Source organism: Anabrus simplex, chromosome 2 (genome assembly GCF_040414725.1).
Source record: "Anabrus simplex isolate iqAnaSimp1 chromosome 2, ASM4041472v1, whole genome shotgun sequence".
Lineage (NCBI taxonomy): Eukaryota > Metazoa > Arthropoda > Insecta > Orthoptera > Tettigoniidae > Anabrus > Anabrus simplex.
Genome location: NC_090266.1, coordinates 670326813 through 670341146, shown reverse-complemented (window position 1 = coordinate 670341146; position 14334 = coordinate 670326813). Strand labels below are relative to the sequence as shown.

Here is a 14334-nt window from a genome sequence, read left to right as displayed (position 1 = left end):
TTTTGTGTGACATGATCACACCTTAGTGTCTTGTGTCATTTTGGGGGAGTGAATTTGTGTTTAGTCTCACTTGATATTGTTTTGTGTTACTTCTTGTTTATACTCGTTCCCAGAATAACAGTGTGTTATTAGTTGTGTGTGGTATTATTTTACTACAGTGTTAATTATTAAATCATAAGGTCCCCAGATCAACATTTAGAACAGATATTCATTTGGATCTCCCACAGTAAAAGACTGCAAAAACCAAATAATAGCAGCTAAGGCTGTCAAAGTGGGTTTTAATCCTTTGAATTTTTATTGGACTTTGTTAATGTTATGCTTTCTATTCACCATGTTTTAGAGTAATAAATTTAGCTAACACTATTTACAGATTTAGGGGCTGCCTGGCTGAGGCGGTAAAAGCGGTCTCGGTTCACCCGGAAGGACGTGGGTTCGAATCCCCATGAGGAAGTCGTAAAATTTAAGAAATGAGATTTCCAATTCCAGAGGTGCATATGGCCCTGAGGTTCACTCAGCCTACACCAAAAGTGAGTACCAGGTTAATTCCTGGGGGCAAGGGCAGCCGGGCGTAGAGCTAACCACTCCACCCCATCACGTGCCGAGGTTAACAATGGTGGAAGCCTTTACCTTCCACTCCTTCAAGGCCTTCATGGTCTGTACGGAGGTGACTTTGCTTTGCTATTTACTGATTTATCTCTCATAGTAGTTATTAGGGAATGGATTTTTATGTGCTAAAAAGTCTTGAAAATATTACATTTTTATGTAGTAAATAAATTTAAAATATTTATAAACCTTTAAAATTATGTATAAAGTTTCAAAATTATTTTGTTTCAATACTGCAATCCTGTAAACACTTAAGTTAAAGTAAGCACTCACCAATCATGTTGAGGCAATGGTGGACTAAAAGAGCTCACTATTGCAATGAAGTATGAAAACTTTTTCCAAGTTTTCCATCACAAACCGATGTCAGCTGTCTTGGAACAATGCACGATACCAGGAAGAGGACCATTCAACATCACAAGGAGACAGTCTTGCGTATTTCATCAAAGGAATGTCACTGGCATTCAAACTTTCAAATTCACAGCCTTCTTGCCCTTCCAAAACTTCGGCAATCTTATACATAGTATGGAATCCATCATTTTTTTCAAACACACTTTCAAATTTCTGTTTAATAGCTTCCACTTTAGGACCTCTGAGTGAATTAATTTTTTCCTCAGTGTCATGCACCACATTAATTGTGAGAAATAACATTGATGCTTTCACGGCCCGTACCTTTAGACATGATATGGGCTTTTGTGCTTAAGCCGTCTAAAGAAAACCAGGTGAAATGCTTTACGCTTTGCAGAGAACTTTGCTCCGTGTCTTCAGAAGAAAATCTTGACTTTCCCGAGGAAGTCTTCTACAATAATGAGGGTTTGAATTTTAAAATATTTTACCATTGGAGAACTGTAGTGGTACGCTCGTTCGTCACCAGGTGGCTTGCTGTATGCTAGCACAACGCTCCAAGCAGGAGCTGACGACAACATTAAGTTCCGATATGACATTAGGAATTTCGTACATTCATCATCAGCAGTTGGTTCATTCCATTAACTGTGTTCATTCTTTTATGCAGGAAGACAAAAAAACTCAAATTTGCAGATATATACTGTAAGATAATTCATGTTTTAATGTACTGTCTATAAGTCCTGAAGAATTTTGATTGATGAAGCATCATCCTTATTTGGTTCTTCTATCATAATTTGAAGTTTTCAAAATTGCTTGCATAATACGCTACCGCTTCTAATCATGTCCCCCAACAAGAAATAATAGGCCTAGTTGGAAATGCAAGATTAGGATTTGTTTCTCTGGACAAATTTTTGTCAGTGCTTCCAAAAAACTTCTTTTTTCTCTCTCTCTTTAAAATCAATTTGTCGACTTTAGGGTACAATATACCTATCTGCTGACATACTCTGTGTAAGCTATGCACTACACAAGTTACGTGTCATGTTGCGGAAGCTCACAGAGAGGCCATCTGCTGCCTTCTTCATATACGGAGCTGCATCCGTAATTAAGAGTAAAACATTATCTAATTTCACCCCATTCGGCTGTAACAACTGCAGAGATTCAATGAATAAGCGAGCCAATGTTACACGATTAGATGCTGATATTTCTCTACATGTTAACAGAACACACCTCTTGGAAACTGTTTCATTATTTTCTAGCACACCTAACACAACATTTCCCACTTTTCAACTGCTAGAGTCTGGTGATTCATCCATGGTTACCCATATTTTTTAAATATCACATTCTGTTCTGATCTTTCCAGGCATTTCCGCGTAACACGCAGGGACATACAGTTTTCTTAATGTTGATTCATTCGGTGTTCAAAATTTGTATACTTTGTAAGAACATTTCTAAGCTGTGGCCTTGTTAATTTATATAAATGAATTTCACAAGAGAGAAAAGCATTGCATAAATCTGCATTATATTCAGAACTTTTTCAAACTGGGGTATGTGAAAAGGAAGCTGCTTCACCTGAAAAAAACTTGTCTCGAGGTAGTACAGGAAGTGGCCATTTTATGTTTATTTCCTGCTAAATGCTGTAAGAAGTGTGATCACTGTTCCACACTTACAGGTTTCTCATTTTTGGCAGAGCAGAATTTTGCAGTTACTTCAAAAATTCCCCTAAATTCAGCAACATCTGCCTGCATACAAGAACATATACTTGACTTTCCTTTCAGCATTATATCACCTATCACAATCACTTTAAACTTCAATTAATATACCAGTGCTAACTAAATGGTGTGGTTCAAACTTGCCAAGGGCACTGACTGACTGACTGACTGAACTGAAATGAAGAATACTGCATCACGTCGTGCGCATCACATTGCATCCAACCTCATGAGGAATTCCCCTTTGACAAAGGAAGCCAGCACGTGCAGTCAAGGTTAGTCACTCTCTATGCAACAAATTTGTGAAATTAATTCACATTGCGTTTTCATTCATATGAAAAATATATGAAATACGAGGTTTTTAAATTTTAAAATTAGAACAAAACACAATTTATGTTTTAGGACAACGAAAACATGATAATTTATGTGGTTTTATTCAAAATATTAGAATATTTATTTTCATAAAATTCAAAAATATTTTATTTTTACAATTTGCTTTATGTTACACTGACACAGATAGGTCTTATGGTGATGATGGGATAGGAAAGGGCTATGAATGGGAAGAAAGCAACTGTGGCCTTAGTTAAGGTACAGCCTCAGCATTTTCCTGGTGTGATAACGGGGAAACCACGTAAACCATCTTCAGGACTGCCAACAGTGGGGTTCAATCTCACTATCTCCCGAATGCATATTTATTTTTATGTGAAGTAAAATTTCATATACAGATTACAGTGTACGCGTTTCGAATTCCTGTCATAGGTACAGTCTTTTATCTATAAGCAAACAAAATATTTATTTGCATAAAAATCTGTTCCCTAGTAGTTATGTATCTTCCCACTACCTTATTTTGGTTAAGACGGATTTGATTTCCTCACAAACGGGTCTGCCCTGAAGAGCAGCCATGGCATAAGTGGGTAGCGAGAGGCTTCAGTAAGTATGTATGTATGTATGTATATATGTATGTATATATATATGTATGTATGTATGTATGTATGTATGTATGTATGTATGTATGTATGTGTGTATGAAAAGCAAGAACAGTATGTAATCTACACCATCTCAAAATTTACAACAATGTAGACAATAATATACAGAAACATCAAGAGTTTGCTCTATTAAGCAATGTATCCAATGGTCATAGATTCCAACGAGGAAGAACAATATTACAATTTTCAGTCTGTAGTCCAAATCAATGCTACTGGATAGTTTTGAGACCATTCAGTCTTTAATAAGTAATAAGAAGAGCAAATTCACTATAATTAAAAACACCTCTTAATATACAAAAAGCCTTTTATTTGTAATGTAAGGCATATTGCAATTACATCTTACCTGTGACGGCTGAGCAAAATTCTGGTTCTGACTGCCATCACCAGCTTGTGCACCAAAGAACCCAGAATCAGGGGAACCTTCTGGAAAAAATGTTTAAAAATAAAACTAGTAACTATAATGAATAACAACACCACTTCGTTAAAAAAAAAAAAAAAAAAGAAGCACAAGGCTCAGTCTATTGTCTATTATGGATTGACTGAGGACGTAAACAAAAAGTGTCCAAAGATTTTGCAACAGCAAGTACTGAAAAAATAATGTAACACAATAACCATATTTACTCCCAAAACATCAGAATAACAGTGAATGTACTGGATGACTCCACATGATATGCAGGTTTCTTTAAGCGCTTGTCAAAAATTCCGTTAGTTTCTCAACTTTTTCAGAGAAGGAAATGACCGAATCAAGCCTGGTCCATGCAAAGAAATTCATTCAGTTATTCTTATACAGAAAGTTGTATACTACAGGTATTCAAAGTATATTCAAGTTTAAAATTGTGAAATGAACCAATCTGGTAATACAAAAATAATATTAAAGTGATAACTAACTTACATGTTCCGTAGTACCGGTAGTTTACCTTCTGTTCTAATATTGGAATATTTGTAGGAGTTTCTTAATGCGCTGCAAGTCAACAACATACAGTGGCTCTATTTGAACACACTCAAATTACACTAAACTGAGTTCGGACCAGACATGTTCTCCTTACACGCAATTAAAATATTGCAACAGTGAAGGCTAAGAGTCTGGCCATAAAACAGGGCCAAATCCATATCAAACGATAAATTGCGAGAATGGCGAGGAAGAAGATGAAAGCAAAGAGTTCATGGGCTAGTGGGAAGCAGAACAATAGACCCAGCTAATTGTTGAGGAATGCAATGGGGATGTTGGCCCAAGTCCTTTGAGGAGTTTAGAAGCAATTAACAATGGAGAGGTGCCAGGATGATCTCAAAGTGGAGTCTAGGAAATGCTTTTTCCACAATCCTCCGTTGGCCTATTTAACTCTTTCCACTCTGATGATCTGAAAGTGGAGACCGGGAGATGCTTTTTCCACAACCCTCAGCTGGCCTATTTAACTCTTTCCACTCTAATACATACACACTGACAACAGGTGACGTGTTGCTGCAGTTCCAATGTTTACAATAAGATAACACCATATGTTTCTGTTTGCTACTGTATGATGACCATTTTGTGAATCTTTATTCATGAAAGAACGGCTGAGTTACGATGTCCAAACAGCTGTACGAGAGAATGTTCTCGTCTCTACTGCTCTGTGTGAGGAAGACAGCATGAGAGGGGCAAGGTCGAGTGACGTCAGCACCACATGCATCTCACCTCCCCGTAGAAACTTCTCAAAATAATTTTTATACTTCTCAACGACTTGAGCGATAAATATGAGACTAACACCAACTTGTAGCTCACATTTTAAATATATGACATTGGAAATTTGAGATTAATCCGCCTAGTGGTTTAAAAGATATGACGAATTGAAGTTTGGAATGTATAATCACCCCTCTGTCGCCTGACTTGGAGAGCTGGCTTCCAGTCGGACATAAATAGGTCGACGATCCGAGGGTATAGCCAGTGTACGTGTCTTCAACTCTACGACTCGATCATGACTAGATGTCATTATGCTCTGTCGTGCTTCGCGAGAGATATAAAAGTTATATTCTAGAACTTTGAATTTGTGCGAGGTCGTAGTAAGTGAAGTTTCAACCGCGTCGTGACGTGTGAAATGTTGTAAAGTTTTCTCAAACTGAGTTTTCATCGTATAAGGTTTACGAGTGTCTTAACTAAGTGATTTTACGATAGAGACTGTGCATTGAAGTATAATTGAGAATACCAATGTTTAATTTACCATTCAACGGTATTGTGGACTTCGTTAACCTCTTATACTTTTGAACTTTGTCGTGATCATTGACAGTGACAGCATACTAGGAAATTGTGCACGATAAACTGAACTTTCAATTTATAACAACTTCATTAATTTTAAGACACATTTCTCGTATACAATTACGATTGTGAACTGTTTGAAATACCATTCCACTCGAATATTCAATAATTAATAGGACTAAATGTGACTATTTTTCACGTATTTTCTCGAACTTTCGATTATTACCATAAGAAACAAACTGAATGTTAAGGACATTTTAAGGCAATATTAGGTCATATGAACTCGTGTCATGCAAACTCATTCATAAAAACCTCTTAAGCTGTGAACATTAGTATTCAAGAGACTGTTACAGGAGTGATATTAATTGCATTTTCTCGAGTGTTTCACGGACCGTGATAGTTATTCTACGATTGAATTTAAGACATAATCAGTGATTATTATGAACTGTGATAGTGTTCAATTCATGTTTTATAAACTGTGAGTGAAAGACTGTGCTTTCCATTTTGAAAACGACCTCGGGTGATGACTGCATTAACTTGACTTATGGTTCAAACTGTAGCATAGATTGTGATATTCTGAGTCGTATATTTAATATCGTAGAACAAAAGTACGAATACAAACTGTACATCAAGACTTATGTCAGTGTAAAATACAATTCATTAATGATAATTAAGAGTCCTACAGCTTGTTGTATTGTGCTAATTGAACTTTCCGTGTTTCAACATTTCTCTTTAAAAGAACATCGGAAATCTTGGAGAAGTGTCATCATATTACACTACGAAGAACGTCATCTCCAGTGTGGGATTAATCATGGTTTCTTCGTGGGATATTCGTGGTATCCAGTGAGGGATTGATCGTGGTTTCTACGAGGGATGATAACGTGGTGTCTTCATGTGATGGAACATGTTACGTTGCTGGTGCCAAGTTCAAGTTCGGGCTGCATGCTGCAGAAAGTTCCAGTCACCAAGCCGCAGGACAGTACTTCATCTATCCTTATGAGCAGATTACAGGTGATATACTGTAAGTGTATTTCATATATTATTGAGTGAGTAATTACACTAGACACTAAGTGACTTTTTAATAAAGCACTCAATCATTCACAGTGCTACATTCGTCAAAGGAAAAGTGCTTCGTGTGGATTCTAATCCTACTATTTATAATAATTGCAGGAGGTTATTCAAGAAGACTTCAGGTCTTATTTTGAGCTGTAGGTTTCTCTTCAAAGCTTGTGTAAATTGAAGTCATTTCACTTAGATGAACTATAGGGCTTGCCATAAAACAAGTGCACTATTTTACCGTCTCATATAATGGGTTTAGATGAACTGTAGGAGTTTTCAGCAAGTGATTGAAAATATTTATTTGAACTTTCAGATTGTTAAAGGAAGTGTGAGTTAATGTTATGTTTAATAACATTAGAAAAACTTTCGGTTCGCATCACAAATGATGGACTTAATTTCTATGCAATCTAGAAATTTGGTAAAATGAAGTTCTATGTATAAAGTATTATTTTGAATTTGAATCTATATAAGAGATCCTAGATGAACTGTAGGGTGTTTGAGATCTCAGAAAATTGGTATTCATTTTGGACATTATTAACATCAAATGGATGTCTCAGAATATAACAGCGCATATACTTCATTTTTGCATTCTGAAAAGATAGATTGAAAATTTAATTTCTATAAATCAACAGCAGGGCGATTTACTTGAGAATATCAATAAATATTGTCAAAAATTTTAGTTACCATCTATTATTCGCCCTGCGAAATTATCCTTCTCTGTACCTGCTCCAATAGTAACCGCACACAACCCGAGATCCTTCCCATGCTTTGGCCCCATAATCATTTCCCGGTACAATACCCTGGTACAACTTGACGATCATCGCTGTTATTTCCCACAGAACTGTCACAACATCACCACTTTTATCACAGTCCATATTTATGGGCAATTATGAACCCAAATCTACCACCAAAACATTACCAACATCATTCTGTATGCTCATTACTACAGCTGTACTGCAGAAAGGAATGTTGACAGGTGGATGGGCGATAACAGATAAATAAAGGCCTAATAGTCGTGGTTTTGATGAAAACAAAATTCTTAGTAAATGCCCAAGATATGCATATATAAGTATGCATTCATTATAAACTGTCGCTTTGTTAACAACAATGATGTGAGCAGTAGCAGGAAAACGTGAATTCAACCAAAGTCAAATGCCAAAGCGAAGGAATTAAGTACTCAGTCTTTCCTATCATATTAGACAACAACATGAGCACAAAAATACATCCTTGATTATTTATTGCAAATAGCCTCTTCAGTCCCGAACCTGTTTTTGCATTCGATGGGTTATATTTTGCTCAAATAACTTAAAAAATTTCACCAAAGAAAATTAGAATGTTTCACTAAGTTGTTTTATGACGTGTAGCATATACGCTACATCAGGACTCAGAGTTGACTTTCCTACCACTATTATTTTTTCTTTAAATTGTTTTGTATTATTGTAAGTAAACAAAAACACATGTAGAGCATATGCTACATACAGACTGAGGAGGGTAAATGCTACTACAGACTTAGACAAATTGAAACTGTGATATATTAGCACCAGTATGACATGTATGGTTTAAAAAATATTAATAATAATAATGTTATTTGCTTTACACCCCACTAACTACTTTTACGGTCTTTGAAGATGCCGAGGTGCCGGAATTTAGTCCCGCAGGAGTTGTTTTACGTGCCAGTAAATCTACCGACACGAGTCTGTCATATTTGAGCACCTTCAAATATCACCGGACTGAGCCAGGATCGAACCTGCCAAGTTGGGGTTAGAAGGCCAGTGGCTCAACCGTCTGAGCCACTCAGCCCGGCTTAAAAAATATTAAGTGGGTGATGGACGTGATTACTGTCTTAAGGGCAAGTACTGCTGGTTGATGGGATCTTTAGCCAAGTGGAAAAGTAAACAGCTGGTAACAAGCATGCCGCACCATGTTTGTACTATGATGAGAGCGTGGTATTGCTCAAACAGAAATAAGCAACACACCGTACACTTAATCATACTCTAACCTCTAACAAGATGACTTCGGTTTGAACATGGTCATGCTAAAACAAACTGGTGGACTGCCTCTCTCTCCCTGCAGGGGATGGCATAAGCCCCTGCCCCTCCCTGCCTCAAGCATAGCTACAAAATGCAGCAACTCTGATTGTAGAACTAGGGAACCATCCCCATAATATATAAATATGACTAGTATTGCTATATGGGTTCGAGACTAGGACCGCTGGAATTACTGAAAGGAACAAACTAGCCATATTCCACTAAGATGGTTGGGTGATGTGGAGAAGGATGTCAGAGGATCAGCAGGCACTGGATAGAGATACATGGAAGAACATTGAGGCAGTGAAGACTGGAATCAGGCTGAAGAAGTAAAGTTCAACAAAAATTCAACATACCTGCTATTTGTTCGAGTTCCTTATCATGCTGTTTGCGCTCTTCCCGTTCCCTGGTTAGAGATGAAATCTGAGCCTTTAAAGTCTTGGCCACATATTTTGCATCATCTTCCAGAATGAGGCCACTTTTTGCCTGAAGAATAAAAGAAATAAAAATGTTTATCCAACTTGGTAAATTTGTATACACTTACTTTAAAAAATATAGATATTACACACTTAGGAGCAGCTACTGGAATTGCATGAAACTTAATATGGGTGACTGTAATGCTGATGTAAATAAGTGATTACAATATCAGAGCGTAAAGATAATTTATTGCATAAAAGTGAACAGTTGAAGCGAGACACTAGTAGTCTGCGGATTTGCCTCTACATTGCATACAAGAAGTGACAGGACCAGGCAAGGGGACACATAGGTTTTGTATAGTATCCTGGAGCATATCTGTCCATATTTGCTGCAATTGATTCTCTAGATCGCTGCTGAAGTTGGCACTCCAGATGGTCCCAGACATGTGAGATGGAGGAATAAATCTGGCAAATGGGCAGGCCACGGAAGTGCAGCAGTAATTGCAGCGGTATTTCTGTGAAACTACTTGCTCTGTGCGGCAGAGCATTATCCTGCTGGAAAATGCCTCTTGGAAGCCCTGGCATGAAAAGCATCACACGTGGTTGCAATATTTCCTGCACATAACGTTGTGCTGTAAATGTCTCTCACAGCACTGCTAGGGGTGACCGACTGTCGTATGTGATGGTTGCTCAGATCAGATCATCAGTGGTGTGGGTGGTGTCTCAATAATAATAATAATAATAATAATAATAATAATAATAATAATAATAATGTTATTTGCTTTACGTCCCACTAACTACTCTTTTACGGTTTTTGGAGACGCCAAGGTGCCGGAATTTAGTCCCGCAGGAGTTCTTTTACGTGCCAGTAAATCTACCGACACGAGGCTGACGTATCTGAGCACCTTCAAATACCACCCGACTGAGCCAGGATCGAACCTGCCAAGTTGGGGTCAGAAGGCCAGCGCCTGAACCATCTGAACCACTCTGCCCGGCAGGTGGTGTCTCATGCTACAGCAAATGAATGACTGAGGTGTTTGTCATGAAGACTCAAGACACAGACACAACCACCATCAGTGCTATAAAGAGAACCTGGAATCGTCACTAAAGACGACCCAGTTCCAGTCCGTACCAGTCCAAGTTTGTAGCTCATGACACAAACTGTAAATAAAGATGGACGAGAGTTGGTGTTAATGGCAGAACACGTATTGGACACCACGAGACTAAATTTCCTTCAACTAAGTGCCTGGAAATATTTCAGGCAGACACAGGGGCCTGTAACAATGGTGCTACATGCACCTGGATGGCAAACCACATAAACAGTTGTTACGAGCTCCCTAATCATTCCACTACGTTGATGTTCGATCTTACCTTCTGCCTACTTCGCCGGCTTGCTGCTGTCTGTACTGCAACTCAACTAATCTTGCTCCGTCTGCTCACTCGGCCCACCTGCGACTGTTTGTTGACTCTACCTCCCGGCCTGCATTCTACTATGTTACCATGTTCTCGTATGTTCTCGGCTCCGCTTCTCTTGCGCTATATACGAGGTGCAGCAATTAAATAACGAGACTGCACCCCTCCTACTCCGTGGTCACATGGTGGGAGGTTGTCATTGGAATGTAGTTGACCTTGATCCTTCCTGAGCAAGCACACTTTGTTTCGTCGTTCTACCTGCTTTAGTTTGCTTTTGAGACCTGGTTGTGGCGGATGATGTTGTGTAGTCGTGCCGCGATCATGGTGAAATTCCTAGTGAAATTAAAGAAATCACCCACGGAATGTTTTCAAATGTTAAAGGAGGCATTTGGTGACAATGCTATGTCATGTGCACAAGTGTTTGAGTGGCACAAACGCGGGAAGAGGTTGAAGATGATGAATGTCCCAAATGACCCGCGACTGTCAGAAGTGAAGGAAACGTCCAGAAAGTCAATGAAATTGTGCGGAAAGACCGACACCAATACTATAAAGAAGTCCTAATCAAGCTAAGGGAAAGAGTAAGGAAGAAAAGACCAGATGCATGGAAGAATGGCTCATGGATTCTTCACCAAGACAACGCACCAGCCCACAACGCCCTGTCTGTGAAGCAGTTTTTAGCTGACAAGTGCATTCCTGTGCTAGAACATCCTCCGTATTCACTTGATCTTGCTCCTTGTGAATTATCTCTTCCCAAAAGTGAAAAGTGTATTGAAGGGAACACATTTTCAGTCTGTAGAACACGTAAAATTAAAAATGGCAGAGTTGTTGCGCAGGGTGACAAAGGATGACCTACAGCATTGCTTTGAACAGTGGAAGGCACGTATGCAACGGTGTACAGATAGGGGAGGGGAGTATGTTGAAGGGGATAAAAGTGTATTGTAACTTTGTTTGCAATAAATCACATTTTTCACATCAGTCTCGTTATTTAATTGCCGCGCCTCGTAAGTCGCCGCTGCCCTGTTTCAGGCACTCAGGCATTCTGTGTTTACTCGAGTGGTGGGAGCAGAAACTGTTACGTGTGGCTGGTCCGTTGCGATTTTAAAATTTTTCCATCTTCTACATGACTTGGTGTTATCATAACTATGCTGGGTGAGCAGAGTTTTATTGTGTTATTCTGACACTTTGGACTACTCTTCTCTAACTTTGCCCCTCAGGCCTTAATATATATTTCGAACTCTGGCCCATTCAGGGCACTTCTTGCTATTTATTTGATGAACTTCAAATCATCAAAACTTAGTTATAAATCTTGCACAAAGGACTCATAGCTTGGGTGAACGTTTCAAAATTAAATCAAGTGAAAGACTAACTGATATGGAACTTTTATAAACAACCTGTGTGCGTGTGTTAGAATATCTTTGAATTATAGCAGCCTGATTTTTACCATCTCTCACCCTTGCCATTCCTATGTTTCTTTCCTTTCTTGTCACTGTTAACATTGCTTTTCTTATTCCCTATCTTTTCCTTTCCTGTCCCTCTAATCTTTCTTTTTTTTCATAATTTTCGTGATTCTAAATTTGTAATAGTGGCCTTCGTGTTTTATTAACTATGAATGTTGGTGTGTAACTATTGTACTTATTCTTCTAAGGTGTAAAAATAACTATTTTGATCCCTCCTTAATGGTCAATAAATATATTCTATCTTCAAAGGAGTCTAGTCACGATCACATAAGCATTTTCTTATAGGGACATGTTATTTGTATTTGCGTAATTGTACATAGGTCTAGTCATGGTCTAATGATCATTTTCTTTTCTTAAATTATTCTTTGTATTGCCAAAGCAATATTGTGAAACTCTAAGTCACGATCTTAATCAAAGGTTTTCCTTCAATGAGCTCCATAAAACTTTTCAAATTCTATTTCGTGGTTGAAAGTAAGGCTGTCACAATAATTTAGTCCTGGTATTTGTGGAAATCTTTGACTGTAAAATGCTTTCTTCTGTTGGTGTTATCAATACATTTTGTAATTTGAACTTCGTTGTTTGAGCTACCTTAGCTATCCCTACTTCCCCTCTTTCCCTGCTTGTTATGTGCTTACCACGTCATACCTTCTGGAAAATAGCCCAGCAAACCCTGCGCTCCTTCTGCTGATATGTTGAGGTTTTGGTTTCTGATTTATGCTTCATTCTTTTTTCCCTGAATGGTCTGGCACTGGAGCTTGACAATACTTTATGTTTGCCAGGTAACGACTTGGCTGGTGGTATCTATTGCACGCGTCTTTTGGCCCAGTGTTTTATTTTTTTTGGTTCTACGCACAGACAGATTTATACTGCATGTAGCATTCGTACACCATTACTCATATTATTAGTCATCACTGACTTCACCAAGTTTGTTTAACACACTTAATGTGGATCTACTAAATGTATCCCCCCCGTACAAGAATACGTAAGACAGTTGATCTGCTCATGGTTTTATTAATTTGATTTTTATTGTCTCTTTTGGGATGTATTAACTTTTACAATTAATCTTATTAGACTGAAAATCAGGAGTTTAACCTCTCAGTTTGGAGAGGTGAGCAGTGCTTGTCATGCAGTGAGCAAAGCGCGTGATGGAGTGACGAACACTGCTCGCACGGTACATGTGTTCTTTATACTGCAATCTAGCAGCTATGATTGAAGCTGTTTGAATTTTAACTAATTTCTCCTTGAAGTGGAAGGTTTGAGCTTTGGAATGATATACCTGATCCCTATTTCAATAGTTTTTTGTGGATTGAAATTAGAGTGATATTCCAAGGAATATTTATCTTTGCTACCAGGGATAACTACTGCATTTGTTTGCTATCTGGCGACTACTAATCACACTTCTTGCATTATACCTTTCTTTCCTCTTGGGGAAGAACCAAACTGTCAATAAATCATAAATTTGGTCTATTCAGGGCTCTTTTGTAACAGTTTCTTGCAACCTTCTCTTCTTATCGCCCGCTGTCTTGCATTCCATTTGTCATGAGTGGAAATGGCTTCTACAAGGAAGTGCGGGTTACCGAGAATGGAAATAGAGGATGTTTTAGAACAATTGAGTGAAAGTGACAAAAGTTTGTTAGATTCAGATGGTGATCTGAGTTATGTGGATGACATCGCTGTACGCAAAGTACTTGGTTTGGAATCGGATAGTGATAGTGAGGAAAATGGCAATGTGCAAGCCACGGCTAATATGTTTCGATGGAAAAACATGTCTAATTTTCTACAAAAATAGTCTTTTAAACATGCATGTAAAACTATTATTGAAATCCGTGAAATAGTACCATGGTTATGTTGTTCTGAACAAAGTCTTGCACAAACCTGAGAAAATGTAAATACCACACTCAGAACTCCTCCCACAACACAGAGACAAAGAGACATTTAAATTCACTGCACTGAGGGGTTAATAAGAGTCTGCCTTATCAATACTATACACTCTTACACAAAACAATTTTTTTATAATTCCCTAAAAACATGGATGACTTCATTAAAATCACACATTACACTATAATATTATTATTATTATTATTATTATTATTAT

General features: G+C 38.0%; 1 protein-coding gene across 1 annotated transcript in view; it reads right to left on the bottom strand.

Moving 5' to 3' along the window:
* Wnk (Wnk kinase) overlaps positions 1-14334 on the bottom strand; it is an 834378-nt gene that overhangs the window by 302275 nt on the left and 517769 nt on the right. Inside the window, exons 13-14 of the mRNA XM_068226022.1 lie at positions 9310-9439; positions 3981-4060 (exon numbers count right to left, since the gene is read on the bottom strand). Coding sequence (XP_068082123.1) covers positions 3981-4060; positions 9310-9439 — 210 coding nt within the window. The remainder of the gene's footprint in view (positions 1-3980; positions 4061-9309; positions 9440-14334) is intronic.